The sequence below is a fragment of the Tasmannia lanceolata genome, unplaced genomic scaffold (genome assembly GCF_043159265.1).
Source record: "Tasmannia lanceolata isolate RefF3 unplaced genomic scaffold, GAP_Taslan_0.1 ptg000008l, whole genome shotgun sequence".
Taxonomy (NCBI): domain Eukaryota; kingdom Viridiplantae; phylum Streptophyta; class Magnoliopsida; order Canellales; family Winteraceae; genus Tasmannia; species Tasmannia lanceolata.
The window spans coordinates 2,988,553-2,999,838 of record NW_027518685.1 but is presented as its reverse complement, the minus strand read 5'-3'; the positions used below and the strand labels follow the sequence as shown (position 1 = coordinate 2,999,838).

Sequence of the window (11,286 nt, the reverse complement as noted above, 5' to 3'; positions counted from 1 at the left end):
TCACCCTGGAAAAAAACCAGCTTGCAATGCCCATAAGGACAGCCTTCACTGCTTCTATCTATCACATCTGGACAGAGAGAAATAACAGAGTCCATAACAAGAAATTCAGACATAAACAGGAGATCCTCAAGGATATTTTATCCATCGTAAGAGCTAGATGCATTTTCCTTCAGACTTGATGGTCAATCTAGCCAGTGGAACAAGACTTTTGCCGAAATCTTCAACATTCCATGCATCACAAGTCAGAAAGCTCCCAGATACTGCTCATGGATCCCTCCAAAAGTGGCTTTGCAATGCATCCTTAGCCGATGATAACGCAACGATAGGAGGCCTCATCCGAGACTCCAAAGGTACCATCATGGCTGCTTTCTCTCTCCCAATCCAAACAGACCAATTTCAAGAGCTGGAACTTGAAGCTATTCATCACGCCATCATCCTTGTAACTGATCTAAATGTCCAGCACCTTTGGATCGAATCAGATTCCCTTCTGGCTGTTAACATTATAAAAGGTATCATTGCTTGTCCCTGGAAGAAGAAACCGCTCCTTGCCGATATCGTCAAGAACCTCATGAACTTCTCATGGTTCATCTCTCACATATGGCGAGAAGCTAATCGAGCTGCTGATTTCCTCTCAAAAACCGACTGTCCTGGCAAGGGTTCAGCCATCTTTGGCAATCACTTTCCGATCACCCTTATTGACATTGTAAAGGACGACCTTGAAGGCAACCTTTACTCCCGGATGTATAATTTCTCTTTATTTTCTGTGTTGTTCTCTGGTCAGGGTCTTGCCTAACCCCAGTTACCAAAAATAAAAAATAAAAATAAATAAAATAAGAACTTTTCCAGAGTCTTTAAATATATTACTTGGAAAATTGCAACCCAAGCATGCATGCCATAAAAAAATTAATAATGGAAAATCCCCAAATTCTAAAAGAAATTCTCATTGCAATCATTGGTTTAATAACATAGAAGAAAACTACTAAAAGGAAAAACCACTTACACCAGTCAAAGTTCTACAATAACAATATTTCAGCATCCTTAGAGGATCTTGGAAAAGCCTGCAGTTCTTGAAATCGTTCTGCTAAATGTTCAGGCGAAACTGATACTAAACCTGTTTTATAAGGGACAAGAATAATCTTTTCTAAGGCCACCCCATACTTGAGCAGATATTTCACCAGCTCTATCTCATTATCTGTTGCCAAAAATGATGTTATCTTTAGTTTCTTGAGGTATAGTGGACTTCCGGTAAATACCTTTTCTAAATAGTCTCCCGTGTAGCTCTCCTCGGAAGCCTAACAAAAGAATCATAGAACCAGTTGTAATAAAGGAGAGTAAGCAGAATCACATGAAGTGTAAGAGCTTTAATCATGGTTGATGCTTACATTGTTATCTGCCATGTAAGCCATTTGGTCAACCATGTCGCTCTCAAGAACCATGGTTTCAAGATTGGGAGAAATCCTGAGTATTCTAGCTATACCTGGAAGCTCCATTTTACTCAACACCGTTTCCAACTCCAAATACCTGAATTTATGGGGGACGATCTCTTCAGAGTATTCACCTGTTTGTTGAAGATGCTTTGACATAAAAAAAAACAACAATGTAAGTTGGTAATTAGATTCCTAGAAAGGAAGGGATAGCAAGCATTTCAGTCTCGAACTCTCATTTTTAGAAATCAATGACAAAAAACAAACACGTTGAGAGAGATAACCATGATATGTTCCTTCAACGTCATTGTGACTGTATTTCTCACATATGTGCGTGTCTGTTCATTCAATCTCTTTTGTTCAACAAAATGTGGCTGTTATCCTCTAAAAAATCATTTCATTGGACAGTTGTGAATTGCTATATCCATGCAAACCTAGAGAAATCAAAATGAGCGATAGATCGATATTATACCTGTTTCAAATATTGCACGTTAATTATAAATTCCATATCACACAAATGTCAGATAATTCAATACAAGTTATAAAATCTGGACCTATCAATATCCACGCCAAGTCTGCGCATTTATTTGGATACAGATTTGGTTATCACATATTGTGAGGATCTGGAATGAGGATCCTCCAAACTCAAAATTCTTAGGATACGGCAAGGATCTGTTATTTGAGTCTAGAATATGGGTATGGATAGCCATTAAAAAACAAAGAATATGGGTAAGAATCCTCTAAGAAATTTTTTTGTTTAAATCAAGTGTGGTTTCAACTTTGAAAAGCACATATCTCTCCAGTACAATAAAGCAATCCTTTCTTAGTGTTAAAGTATAAAAGATAAATTACGCCTTTCTCTAAAAGCTTAAGTTAACATGGTATCAGAGCCAAAAGGTCTTGAGTTCAAGCCTCCCGGATAGCAAAAATCCACATGCGATGATCGGCCCAGTGGGACCCATGTGCCACGTGTTAGCCAAGTGGACCGCATGTGCGGGGGAGTGTTAAAAGTATAAAAGATAAATAACGCATTTCTCCAAAAGCTTAAATTTTTGGAGAAGTTGGTAATTTAACACTTAGAAATGTCTCTCTCTATGATAGGATTCTCATTTCCTTCATGATGAAGAATATAAAATAAATAGTAAGCCTTTCCAGCTTAGGACTATTAGGATTCTCATTTCCTTTATGATGAGTATACAAAGAACAAAGAAGTTCTGTGCTCAAAAGGTCATCTTTCTTTAAAATTCAATTCTCCGAATTACAGATCGACTTGATCTTAAATCCAACATATGAGTCGGAATGATTTTGATCTTGGACTCAAGTGCTTGATATTATTTTTGAATTCATCGGTTATATCTGATTGTAATTGTGAAATTCATTCAAACCCCACAATTGATTGATATTATCTTTGAATTCTACATCAGTTTGGTATCAAAGTTACGAGATCTAGTTTTCTTCCCTATTGGTCTCACATCAAGCCTATGATGGCTAGCAGGCAAGATAGAGAAAATGAGGTAGACCACAACGCGTACATAATCATGCTTGGTTCACTTCAATACTTAGACCTTCATACGCCCTGACATTACCTATGCTACAAATCAAGTGTGTCAGTTTATGCATAATCTATCTGAGATAAGAACACCTACAAGTTGCTAAGAGAATCATGAGGTGTCTTAAAGGAACCTTGACACATGGTTTATAATACAACTCGAGCCAAAAGAAAGATGTAAAGTTGGCCAGATTTTAAGATGCCGAGGGCAATGGTTTCCCTTTCTTTCCACCAATTTCAATAACCTAACAGCTACATCTTCAAGAGAATGACCACATGTAGCTCTCTAAGAGGAATAGATCTAGAAACAGTAATCGAATTATCTTTCATTTCCAATACAAAATTGGCATTTTTAAACTTGGCATGCAGAGTTTTTTTGTGCACTGTTTACAACCATAGAAATTTCCTAGTAACATATCAATGTGGCCAAAATATGAGAATTTTTTTTTTGTCACATCGATGTCCGTAATAATAGAATTCAAGGAATTGCGAATCTCACTGATTGTAGACAGTTCAATTTTCCCAAAAGATAAACAGATTTCCTCTATGAGGTTTGCATGAATAGGTAACTACATGTCCATTTCTGAAGTTCTTGATGTGTTATAGGTTCTGCACCTATCAATTGGCAACTACCCCACAGAGAGGGAAAGGGGACACTCCTAGAAAATCGAATTTCAACCAAAATGCAGTGATTCCTTTATTACTCCAATTATGAGAATAAATACAAATAAACTTTCCTCCCTCCATCTTGAGAAAGATGGCAACTATCCCACAATTGGTATCTACTAAATAAGAAAGTTTATTAACTTGGTAACAAACATAAAGGAAATAAAATCAAATCACGAGAAACTAAATCAAATCCTAAAAGGTAATGTTATCAGATGTTTAACATTGCCACCCCCTAAGCCACAACATTTCCTCATGGCGTGAAGGAAGGAAACTGTGTAACTTCCACCACTCCATCGTTTGTTTTCGGTTTCATCCAATCGCATATTAGGTTCCTCCAAATCTTCAATCATAAAAATTTGCATGCTCTTACATCAATGACTGGGTGTGAAGCGCTCATCACAATAATAACAAAGACCTTGTGCGCACCTACTACACATCTCCTCTATTGAGCACCTACTATGCATCTCCTCTTGTGAGATCTGTTTTACCGGGGCGGTAATCGTTCCGGATCCACTCTTTGTGTTGGGTGGGCTGGTTGTAACTCTCAAACCCAACATTTGTTGATCCTCTTGAGCCCGTATGATTCGTCGTAGAGCTAGTTGGAAATGCGACACGACTAAGGCCTGGGCGCATTGACTTCTGCAAACTATCTAACTTCTCTTCTTGGCTTCGAGCTAGACTCATCGCATGCTTTAAGGAAAAAAGGTTGGAACATTAATACCTCTTGCCTGATCTCGTCTCGCTAGCCTTGTATGAATGTTCCCATGAGCACCTTGTCCGTCGACCCCTAACCCTATTTGCAATCCATTCAAATTCCTCTTGATAACCTTGGACAGCAACCCATCCAAGTTCTCATGATCAGTCGGACCAAAGCGTGATAAGAGTGCTTCTGTAAGTTCTTTCCAAGAATGAATAGATGTGGTTTTGTGCATCCATTGGAACCATGTGGAAGCCACCCTGTCCATGTGAAATGACACTAGTAGAACCCTTTCATGATCCATTGTCCTGTGACAACTAAAAAATTGTCCTTGTATATAAATTCAAGGGGATCGTGTCTATCAAATCTAGGAAAGTTTATTTGTGCAAAGCGCGTTTTGATCCGCCCATCTCCTTGCACATTTTGAACATGACTACTGACAATTGATCCGCCTTCACTCGCAACATTCAACTCGTCGTCACCGGCAACAGTTAGCATCCGTGATGACAATCGTTCCATTGCCTGTGGACGGATATTAAACTTGTCATCAAGTTGCTCCTTCACCTCAGTCTCTTATGCTTCAATGCAATCGACACGAGCCTCCATCTCTGATACCAAATGATAGGTTATGGACCTATCAATTGGCAATTACCCTCAGGGAGAGGAACACTGTGTCCTCTTGGAAAAACAGATTTCAACCAGAATGAAGTGATTCCTTTATTCCTCCAATAATGAGAATAAATACAAATAAACTTTCCTCCCTCCATCTTGAAAAAGATGGCAACTCTCCCATAATTGCTATCAGGGGCGGAGCCAGGAATTTGGTCTAGAGGGGGCAAAGAATGGTTGTTGTAGTATGTTGGGCCCACACCTTTTACACTTCTTGTTTTGATAGGTGGGGTCCACAATCTCCCCCTATCACATGCATTATGTGGAACCCACAATTTAAACCTCGAATTTTGATGTATTGGTGCCCACTATGTTTTGTTGGGTGGGGCCAAATATTTACATCATGGTCCAACAATGCCAGAGATTTCACTATTTACATTGTGGCCTAGCAAATGAACAGTTTGGATCATCATATGAAGTGGGACCTAGTCTTTTTTCGAAGAGGGATCTAGTTTTTTTTTTGAAAAATATTATAGTTGAAAAATACTACATCCTATTCACACTGTGGTGTGGACCAACAAATCCCGGATTTCAGGGAGGCAAGTGCCCCCATTCGCCCACGGGCTACGTCCCTGATTAAAGGGGTACGTGCAACCTATTTACATTGTGGCTCAACAAATGAACAGTTTGAATCGTCCTATGAAGTTGGCCACAAGGTAGGTTTTGAAAAACACTGGACTTCACGTGCGGACAACATATAAAATCTCATAATTACCTATATCAATCATGAGTTTTTATATGGTGTGTGGCTGTTCACCATTTTACCAAAAGGAATGTGTACAGCCCACTTCACGGGTTGATCCAAACCGGTCATTTATTTGGCCACAATATAGATAGGTTTTGCCTCAAAACTCATTTCCAATCGATGATCCTAACCTATAGAGGTTGTCCCTTTATTGATCGGAGGGTTAGATCATCCTATGAAAATGATTTTTGGGGCACAACTTATTTACATTGTGGCCCATAACAAATGAACGATTTGGATCATCCCATGAAATGGTCTCAGTCATTTTTGAAAAATACGTGGATCTTTTTTTTGTCATTGCTCATGTAGAAATTGAAACTTTAGTGGTGAGAGAGAGAGAGAGTAAATCACATTAATTGAGAGAGAGAGAGAGAGACAAATGCTATAAACAAGGGATTTACGAAAATTTAGCATTAACTTCAGTTGCTTTTTGAGGGGATTAAGAAACAAATGCTATAATACAGGGACATAATCTGAGAAATATTTTCGATTTTCAAGTGGGTCTTTACTAGAAAACTGAATAAACCTATCACATAGCGAAAATTTCCCCATTTTCATTGGGGGCAATTGCCCCCATCGTGCCCTGTTGGCTCCATCCCTGATGGCTATCTACTAAATAAGAAAGTCTATTAACTTGGTAACAAACATAAAGGAAATAAAATCAAATCACAAAGCTGCATGAGAAACCAAATCAAACCCTAAAAGGTAATGTTGCCAGATATGTAACAATGTGGTGGCAGACAATTTTAAAAATCTTTAATCGCCATGCGATGGAGAGGGATGCCACTCCTAAATGGTCATGATATTACTTGGAGAGAAGTGTTGACGAATTTCCAACACCAAGTTGTAGATTTTGCTCATTGTTTTGGTATCCTTATATCCGAACTTGTGCTAAGCTTTAATTTCTTCAATTTTTATGTTCATAATCGCTGTTGTCCTTATAGAATCTATTTAGAAGAAGAAAAAGGTACCGCTCATGATAAAATTAAAGATTTCCCACTAATCTTGAGTGAATTACAATGAGCCGAATGAGGGTTTATAAAGAACACTAAAAAAGAATAACATAGAAAGATAAGCACTGATTGTGGAAAGAGATAAAGATAGAAACATACTGATATAACCTAATTGCTACTCTAATCTGGTTACCTAGGATATCTAGGTTACCTCATCTGTCCAACTTGCTTAATCTACCACCAAGATAATCCAACGGTTGGATGTCACATATTCTAACCAAGGTTTTAAATTTCGGTTTTGGTGCCGGTTTCCGCCACCATCGAAAACGAAATGTTCCGGTTTCGGGCAAAAAATTCGGCCAAAATCATGTCAAAATATAATTGAGATTTCGTTTATTTTTTTAATTTCGACTGAAATGTCGAAAAATTCAGTGTCAATTTTGGCAATTTCAATTGAAATTTTTACTATTTCGGTGGAAATTATAACATTTAAGTGTACATTTTTAAAATTTCGGTGGAAATTTTGTAAAAAAAGTATAAAAATGTTTCGGTGACATTTTGGTAAAATTTCGGCGAAATCTTGTCAACAATGACTTCATATGAATTTCGTTTCAGTTTGTGCCGAAACTGAAATATTTCAATTTTGGGAAATATTTCAATTTTGGTTCGGCGGAAATTTAAAACCATGATTCTAACAACTCAAACTAATGCGTAGCAACAAACATAGAACACAAATAGAAACATACCTGCATCCACCACCAACTCTGGACCTTGAGACTACGGACATGAGTTAGAGCGTTAACAATCTTTCTCCAATTCTGGAAAAAAGCGTTGGACAAGCTAAAAATAATGACAGCTTCAACCAGAGACGACACGTCCTTGATCAAATAATCATCCGCTAAATAACGGATACAGGTAAAAGATAAAAGATTAGGAGCATCAATCTCAACAGATCCATTCATTTGAATAGAATTGACGATGGAGAGAGTTTTAAGCTTCACCGAGTAGATCTTGAGAGGAGCCATGTACAAACCAACATGATCCAGAACCAAATTCTCGAGATGCGGACAAAAGTTAAGAAGATCCGGTATCGTGCGTTCTGTCAATCCGATTTGTTTCAGATGAAGAGTCGTGATTGAGCCAAAGCGCATATCCGGGGTCGGATCAAGGCCGGGCAAGCAGAGTTTCAAAACCCTAACCGAATCACGAATGAAGACAGATGGGTTGAAAAGGAAGGGCATGTCCCAGAAGTAAAAATCATTGTCTTCCCATTCCCTCTCAAGTTGTAAATCGAGCTCTTTCACGTTACGAAGTATTGCGAAACGGATCCATGAGGATAGGTGTGATTCGTAGAGTTCGTGGTCGTAATTGAACCAGATCCGGAGTCTGTTGATTTCAGATCCTTCGTGGAGGAGTAGGGCCCGGTCCACGAAGCTCGCGAAGAGGCGACGGCTTTTTGAGAAGTCTTCGGTTGGGGAGACTATGAGGCGTTGATCAAAATCAAGATTGGTGGTGAGAGTCCAGAGATATCTCCATCTAGTAGAGAGGAAGCTTGTATTTATAGCGTCTAGGATGGGGAGAAAGGAGAGGATGAGGAGGAGGAGTTGATCTGGTAAATTGGTGATGAAGCAATGATTGGGGTTAGGCTCCCAATCACTGTCTTCTTCTTCCTCGGAAATCGAATCGTTGTTTTCTTCTTCCTCTACTTCCATGGAAAGAGTTAAGAGTGTGCTTTTTCTGAGAGCAATACTCTTTTATTCTCAGTGTTAGGGTTCCGACACAGAAAGAAACGGAAACTTTTGACTGCACGTGGCTTATGTCATCCGTGACAGTGACGTCAAGGCCAGCCAACAAATATGACAAAATCTGCCGTAAAGTGACCATGTGTGGTTGTTCTCTAATGCAAAGGTCCCAAATTGCCTAGCAAATCCCTTTATGCTGATATTGAGGCTCCCACTAACTATAAAGCACGTTTCTTACCTTCTTACCGGCTTTTATGATAAAATCACCCCTCTACAACACTACTATCAAGGAAGGTAGGCCCCACCATAAAATGATCCAAACCATCCATTTGATGGCCTACAACGTAAATAGGTTGCATCCCAAACTGTTATGGAAACCTTAAAGATCGGAGGGTTGTGATCATCCCATGGAAATGATTTTGGGGCACAACCTATTTACCTCACGGCCCACCAAATGGACGGCTTGGATCATCCTATTGTGTGGACCGTACACTTTATTTCAGAAAAATATAAGTGGGGCCTACAATTGGGCTTTAATGTTACTGTACAACCTGAACCATAGGATGATGCAAACCATCCATTCGATGAGCCACAATGTTAATAGGTTGTGCCCCAAAAATCATTTCGATGCGATGATCACAACCCTCCAATCTATAGAGGTTTCTATAACTTGCAGTTTCTCTTTAGATTGGAGGGCTAGGATCATCCTTTGGAAATGATATTTTGGGGTGCAACCTATTTACACTGTGGGCCATCGAATGGATGGCTACCTTGCTCACAGATTAAAACAAATTAATTGTTGGGCCCACCAACCGTTCATGCATGTTGGGAGAGAGAGAGAGAGAGAGAGAGAGAGAGAGAGAGAGAGAGAGAGAGACCGTATTGGAGTAGCGTTGTACCGGTAAAAATTAGTTGGGAAAAGTGCTTTATGGGTTACGTGACTTACGTCTCACTTTTCCCGTTAGTGGGCCGCCGAGGGGATATCAGCGCCCATCCCTTTTTAAGAATCAATAAGACCAAAGCAAGGACTATTGGTTTTTCTCCTATATTTTGGGGTGCAACCTATTTACGTTGCGGGCCATTGAATGGATGCCTACCTTGCTCACATATTAAAACAAATTAATTGTTGGGACCACCAACCGTTCATGCATGTTGGGGAGAGAGAGAGAGAGAGAGAGAGACCAGATTGGAGTAGCGTTGTGCCGGTAAAAAGTAGATTGGAAACATGCTTTATGGGTTATGTAACTTACGTCTCACTTTTCCCGTTAGTGGGCCACCGGGGGTGGGGGTATCATTGCCCATCCCTTTTTAAGAATCAACAAGACCAAAGCAAGGACTATTGCTACAGAGAAACATCAGAATTCCAGGAATAATAAGACTTACTTCCAAAAACAGAGTAGGTGAGGTGACATACTTGTCATACCTATACGAAACAAAGATGCAGTTGTAAAATCTATACATGTCGATCTAAGGATTTCTCTTCGGTAAACAAGTCGACCAACCTTTACCATGTTTGGCAACCATGAATTTTTTTTCCATGTAATATTAGCTTACAACTGTTGAGGGAGGGTTAGGGAGAGTGGGAAAAGGACAGAATTGAGAGGGCATGGTAGGTTAAATCTTCTAGCATTAATAGACATCCGTGAGAGTATTTTATACAAAACCCTTCAACAACAAAAAAAAAAAAACACAATTTTGGTTGGAGTGAATTTGCTTCATAATGGTACAATCATTCCTACACAAATGCACTGCATCCCATCCAAACTCCGAAGATAAGTGTGCTTCTGGGCGCAACTAGTACCTTCAACAACAAAAAAACAATTTTGGTTGGTGTGAATTTGCTTCAGAATGCATCCCATCCAAACTTCGAAGTTAAGTGTGCTTCTGGGTGCGACTAGTACAAGAATGGGTGACCGCCTGGGAAATTCTCGTGTTGCACCCCTTGTTCTTTGCCTTAAAAAAATAGTCCACATATCAGCATTCCACCAAAACCAGGGGTGGTATTTATTGCATCTCAAGTATGCTTCAACGATATCTTCCCATCTTGAGTTTTGTTCTATATCAGTTTCAGGTTGTAGATTACAAGGGGAAGGGTACAAAAGCACGGTCGATGATGATGTTTCTCTAAACTTCAGGTAGATCGGTAGGGATGATTCATTCCTTGGCTGCAGAATTAATGAGAGCTAACAGCGACAATGGGAGCGGATCCTCAGCAAGGAGAATGGGAGAGACTCCTTCAGCCAATTGCCATTCTAAAATGCTTATAAAACAATTACCGATGGGGGACAAAAATTAGGCGGAATTATCAATAGGATCCATGCTTTTCAGAAATTATCAACGAGGGACAAAAGAGGTCTTGTCATTAAAAGTTGGACGAAAATGCCCTTCTCTTAAGCAACACGTTTTGCTTTTCCACTTTTCCCTGTTCTCTCTTCTTTCCCTGTTTTTTTTACCTTAGCAGTCATCTTCTTCATCATTTAGCCACCATTGGAGGCGGGAAAGCTCGAAAACTTGAAACGTGAGTTCATTCCCATAATTAGTTTTAGGGTTTTGCATTTCTCCTTCTCCATTTCAATGGAGGATGAGGAAGATGAATTGTAGGGTAGAAAGAAAAAAAAACGGTGAAAATGAACGAGCAAAAAAAAACAGGAAGTAAAAATGTGTTCATAAAGAACTTGATAAGCCCATTCGGAATTTGGTAACCCCATTTTGATACTGGATAACCCCAACCCCAGAGACTTGAAAACCCCCTTCGAAAACTCCAGTACCCTCGGCCAATTTTAAGGGACTTGATAAGCTCATTCGTAAATTGGTAACCCCATTTTGATACCAGATAAC

At 39.4% G+C, this 11,286-nt stretch overlaps 3 protein-coding genes across 3 annotated transcripts; 1 reads left to right on the top strand and 2 right to left on the bottom strand.

Annotated features, from left to right (window-relative positions):
* Positions 1-157: 157 nt before the first annotated feature.
* LOC143882432 (uncharacterized) lies at positions 158-793 on the top strand. Its single transcript, XM_077385924.1, has one exon. The coding sequence runs from the start codon at positions 158-160 to the stop codon at positions 791-793; it is 636 nt and encodes a 211-aa protein (XP_077242039.1).
* Positions 794-925: 132 nt separating this feature from the next.
* Positions 926-1,530, bottom strand: LOC143882547 (uncharacterized). Its single transcript, XM_077386023.1, has 2 exons — positions 1,383-1,530; positions 926-1,292 (listed from the first exon to the last, which is right to left on the bottom strand). The coding sequence occupies exons 1-2, from the start codon at positions 1,488-1,490 to the stop codon at positions 1,014-1,016; spliced, it is 387 nt and encodes a 128-aa protein (XP_077242138.1). The 5' UTR covers positions 1,491-1,530; the 3' UTR covers positions 926-1,013.
* A 2,568-nt stretch (positions 1,531-4,098) lies between these two features.
* On the bottom strand, positions 4,099-8,836 carry LOC143882431 (F-box/LRR-repeat protein At4g14103-like). Its single transcript, XM_077385923.1, has 3 exons — positions 7,453-8,836; positions 4,781-4,861; positions 4,099-4,332 (listed from the first exon to the last, which is right to left on the bottom strand). Exons 1-3 carry the CDS (start codon positions 8,416-8,418, stop codon positions 4,099-4,101), a joined length of 1,281 nt encoding a protein of 426 aa, XP_077242038.1. The 5' UTR covers positions 8,419-8,836.
* Between the last annotated feature and the right edge of the window lie 2,450 nt (positions 8,837-11,286).

Excerpts from the sequence above, each read along its gene's own strand:
- LOC143882432 (XM_077385924.1), top strand. The coding sequence starts at position 158 with ATGCATTTTCCTTCAGACTTGATGGTCAATCTAGCCAGTGGAACAAGA.
- LOC143882547 (XM_077386023.1), bottom strand. The coding sequence starts at position 1,490 with ATGGAGCTTCCAGGTATAGCTAGAATACTCAGGATTTCTCCCAATCTT. Across the intron at positions 1,293-1,382 it reads CTTACATGGCAGATAACAAT|GCTTCCGAGGAGAGCTACAC; the intron begins GTAAGCATCAAC and ends TTCTTTTGTTAG.
- LOC143882431 (XM_077385923.1), bottom strand. The coding sequence starts at position 8,418 with ATGGAAGTAGAGGAAGAAGAAAACAACGATTCGATTTCCGAGGAAGAA. Across the intron at positions 4,862-7,452 it reads AGAGTTGGTGGTGGATGCAG|GCAATGGAACGATTGTCATC; the intron begins GTATGTTTCTAT and ends ATCCGTCCACAG. Across the intron at positions 4,333-4,780 it reads CGAGTGAAGGCGGATCAATT|CATGCGATGAGTCTAGCTCG; the intron begins GTCAGTAGTCAT and ends TTTTCCTTAAAG.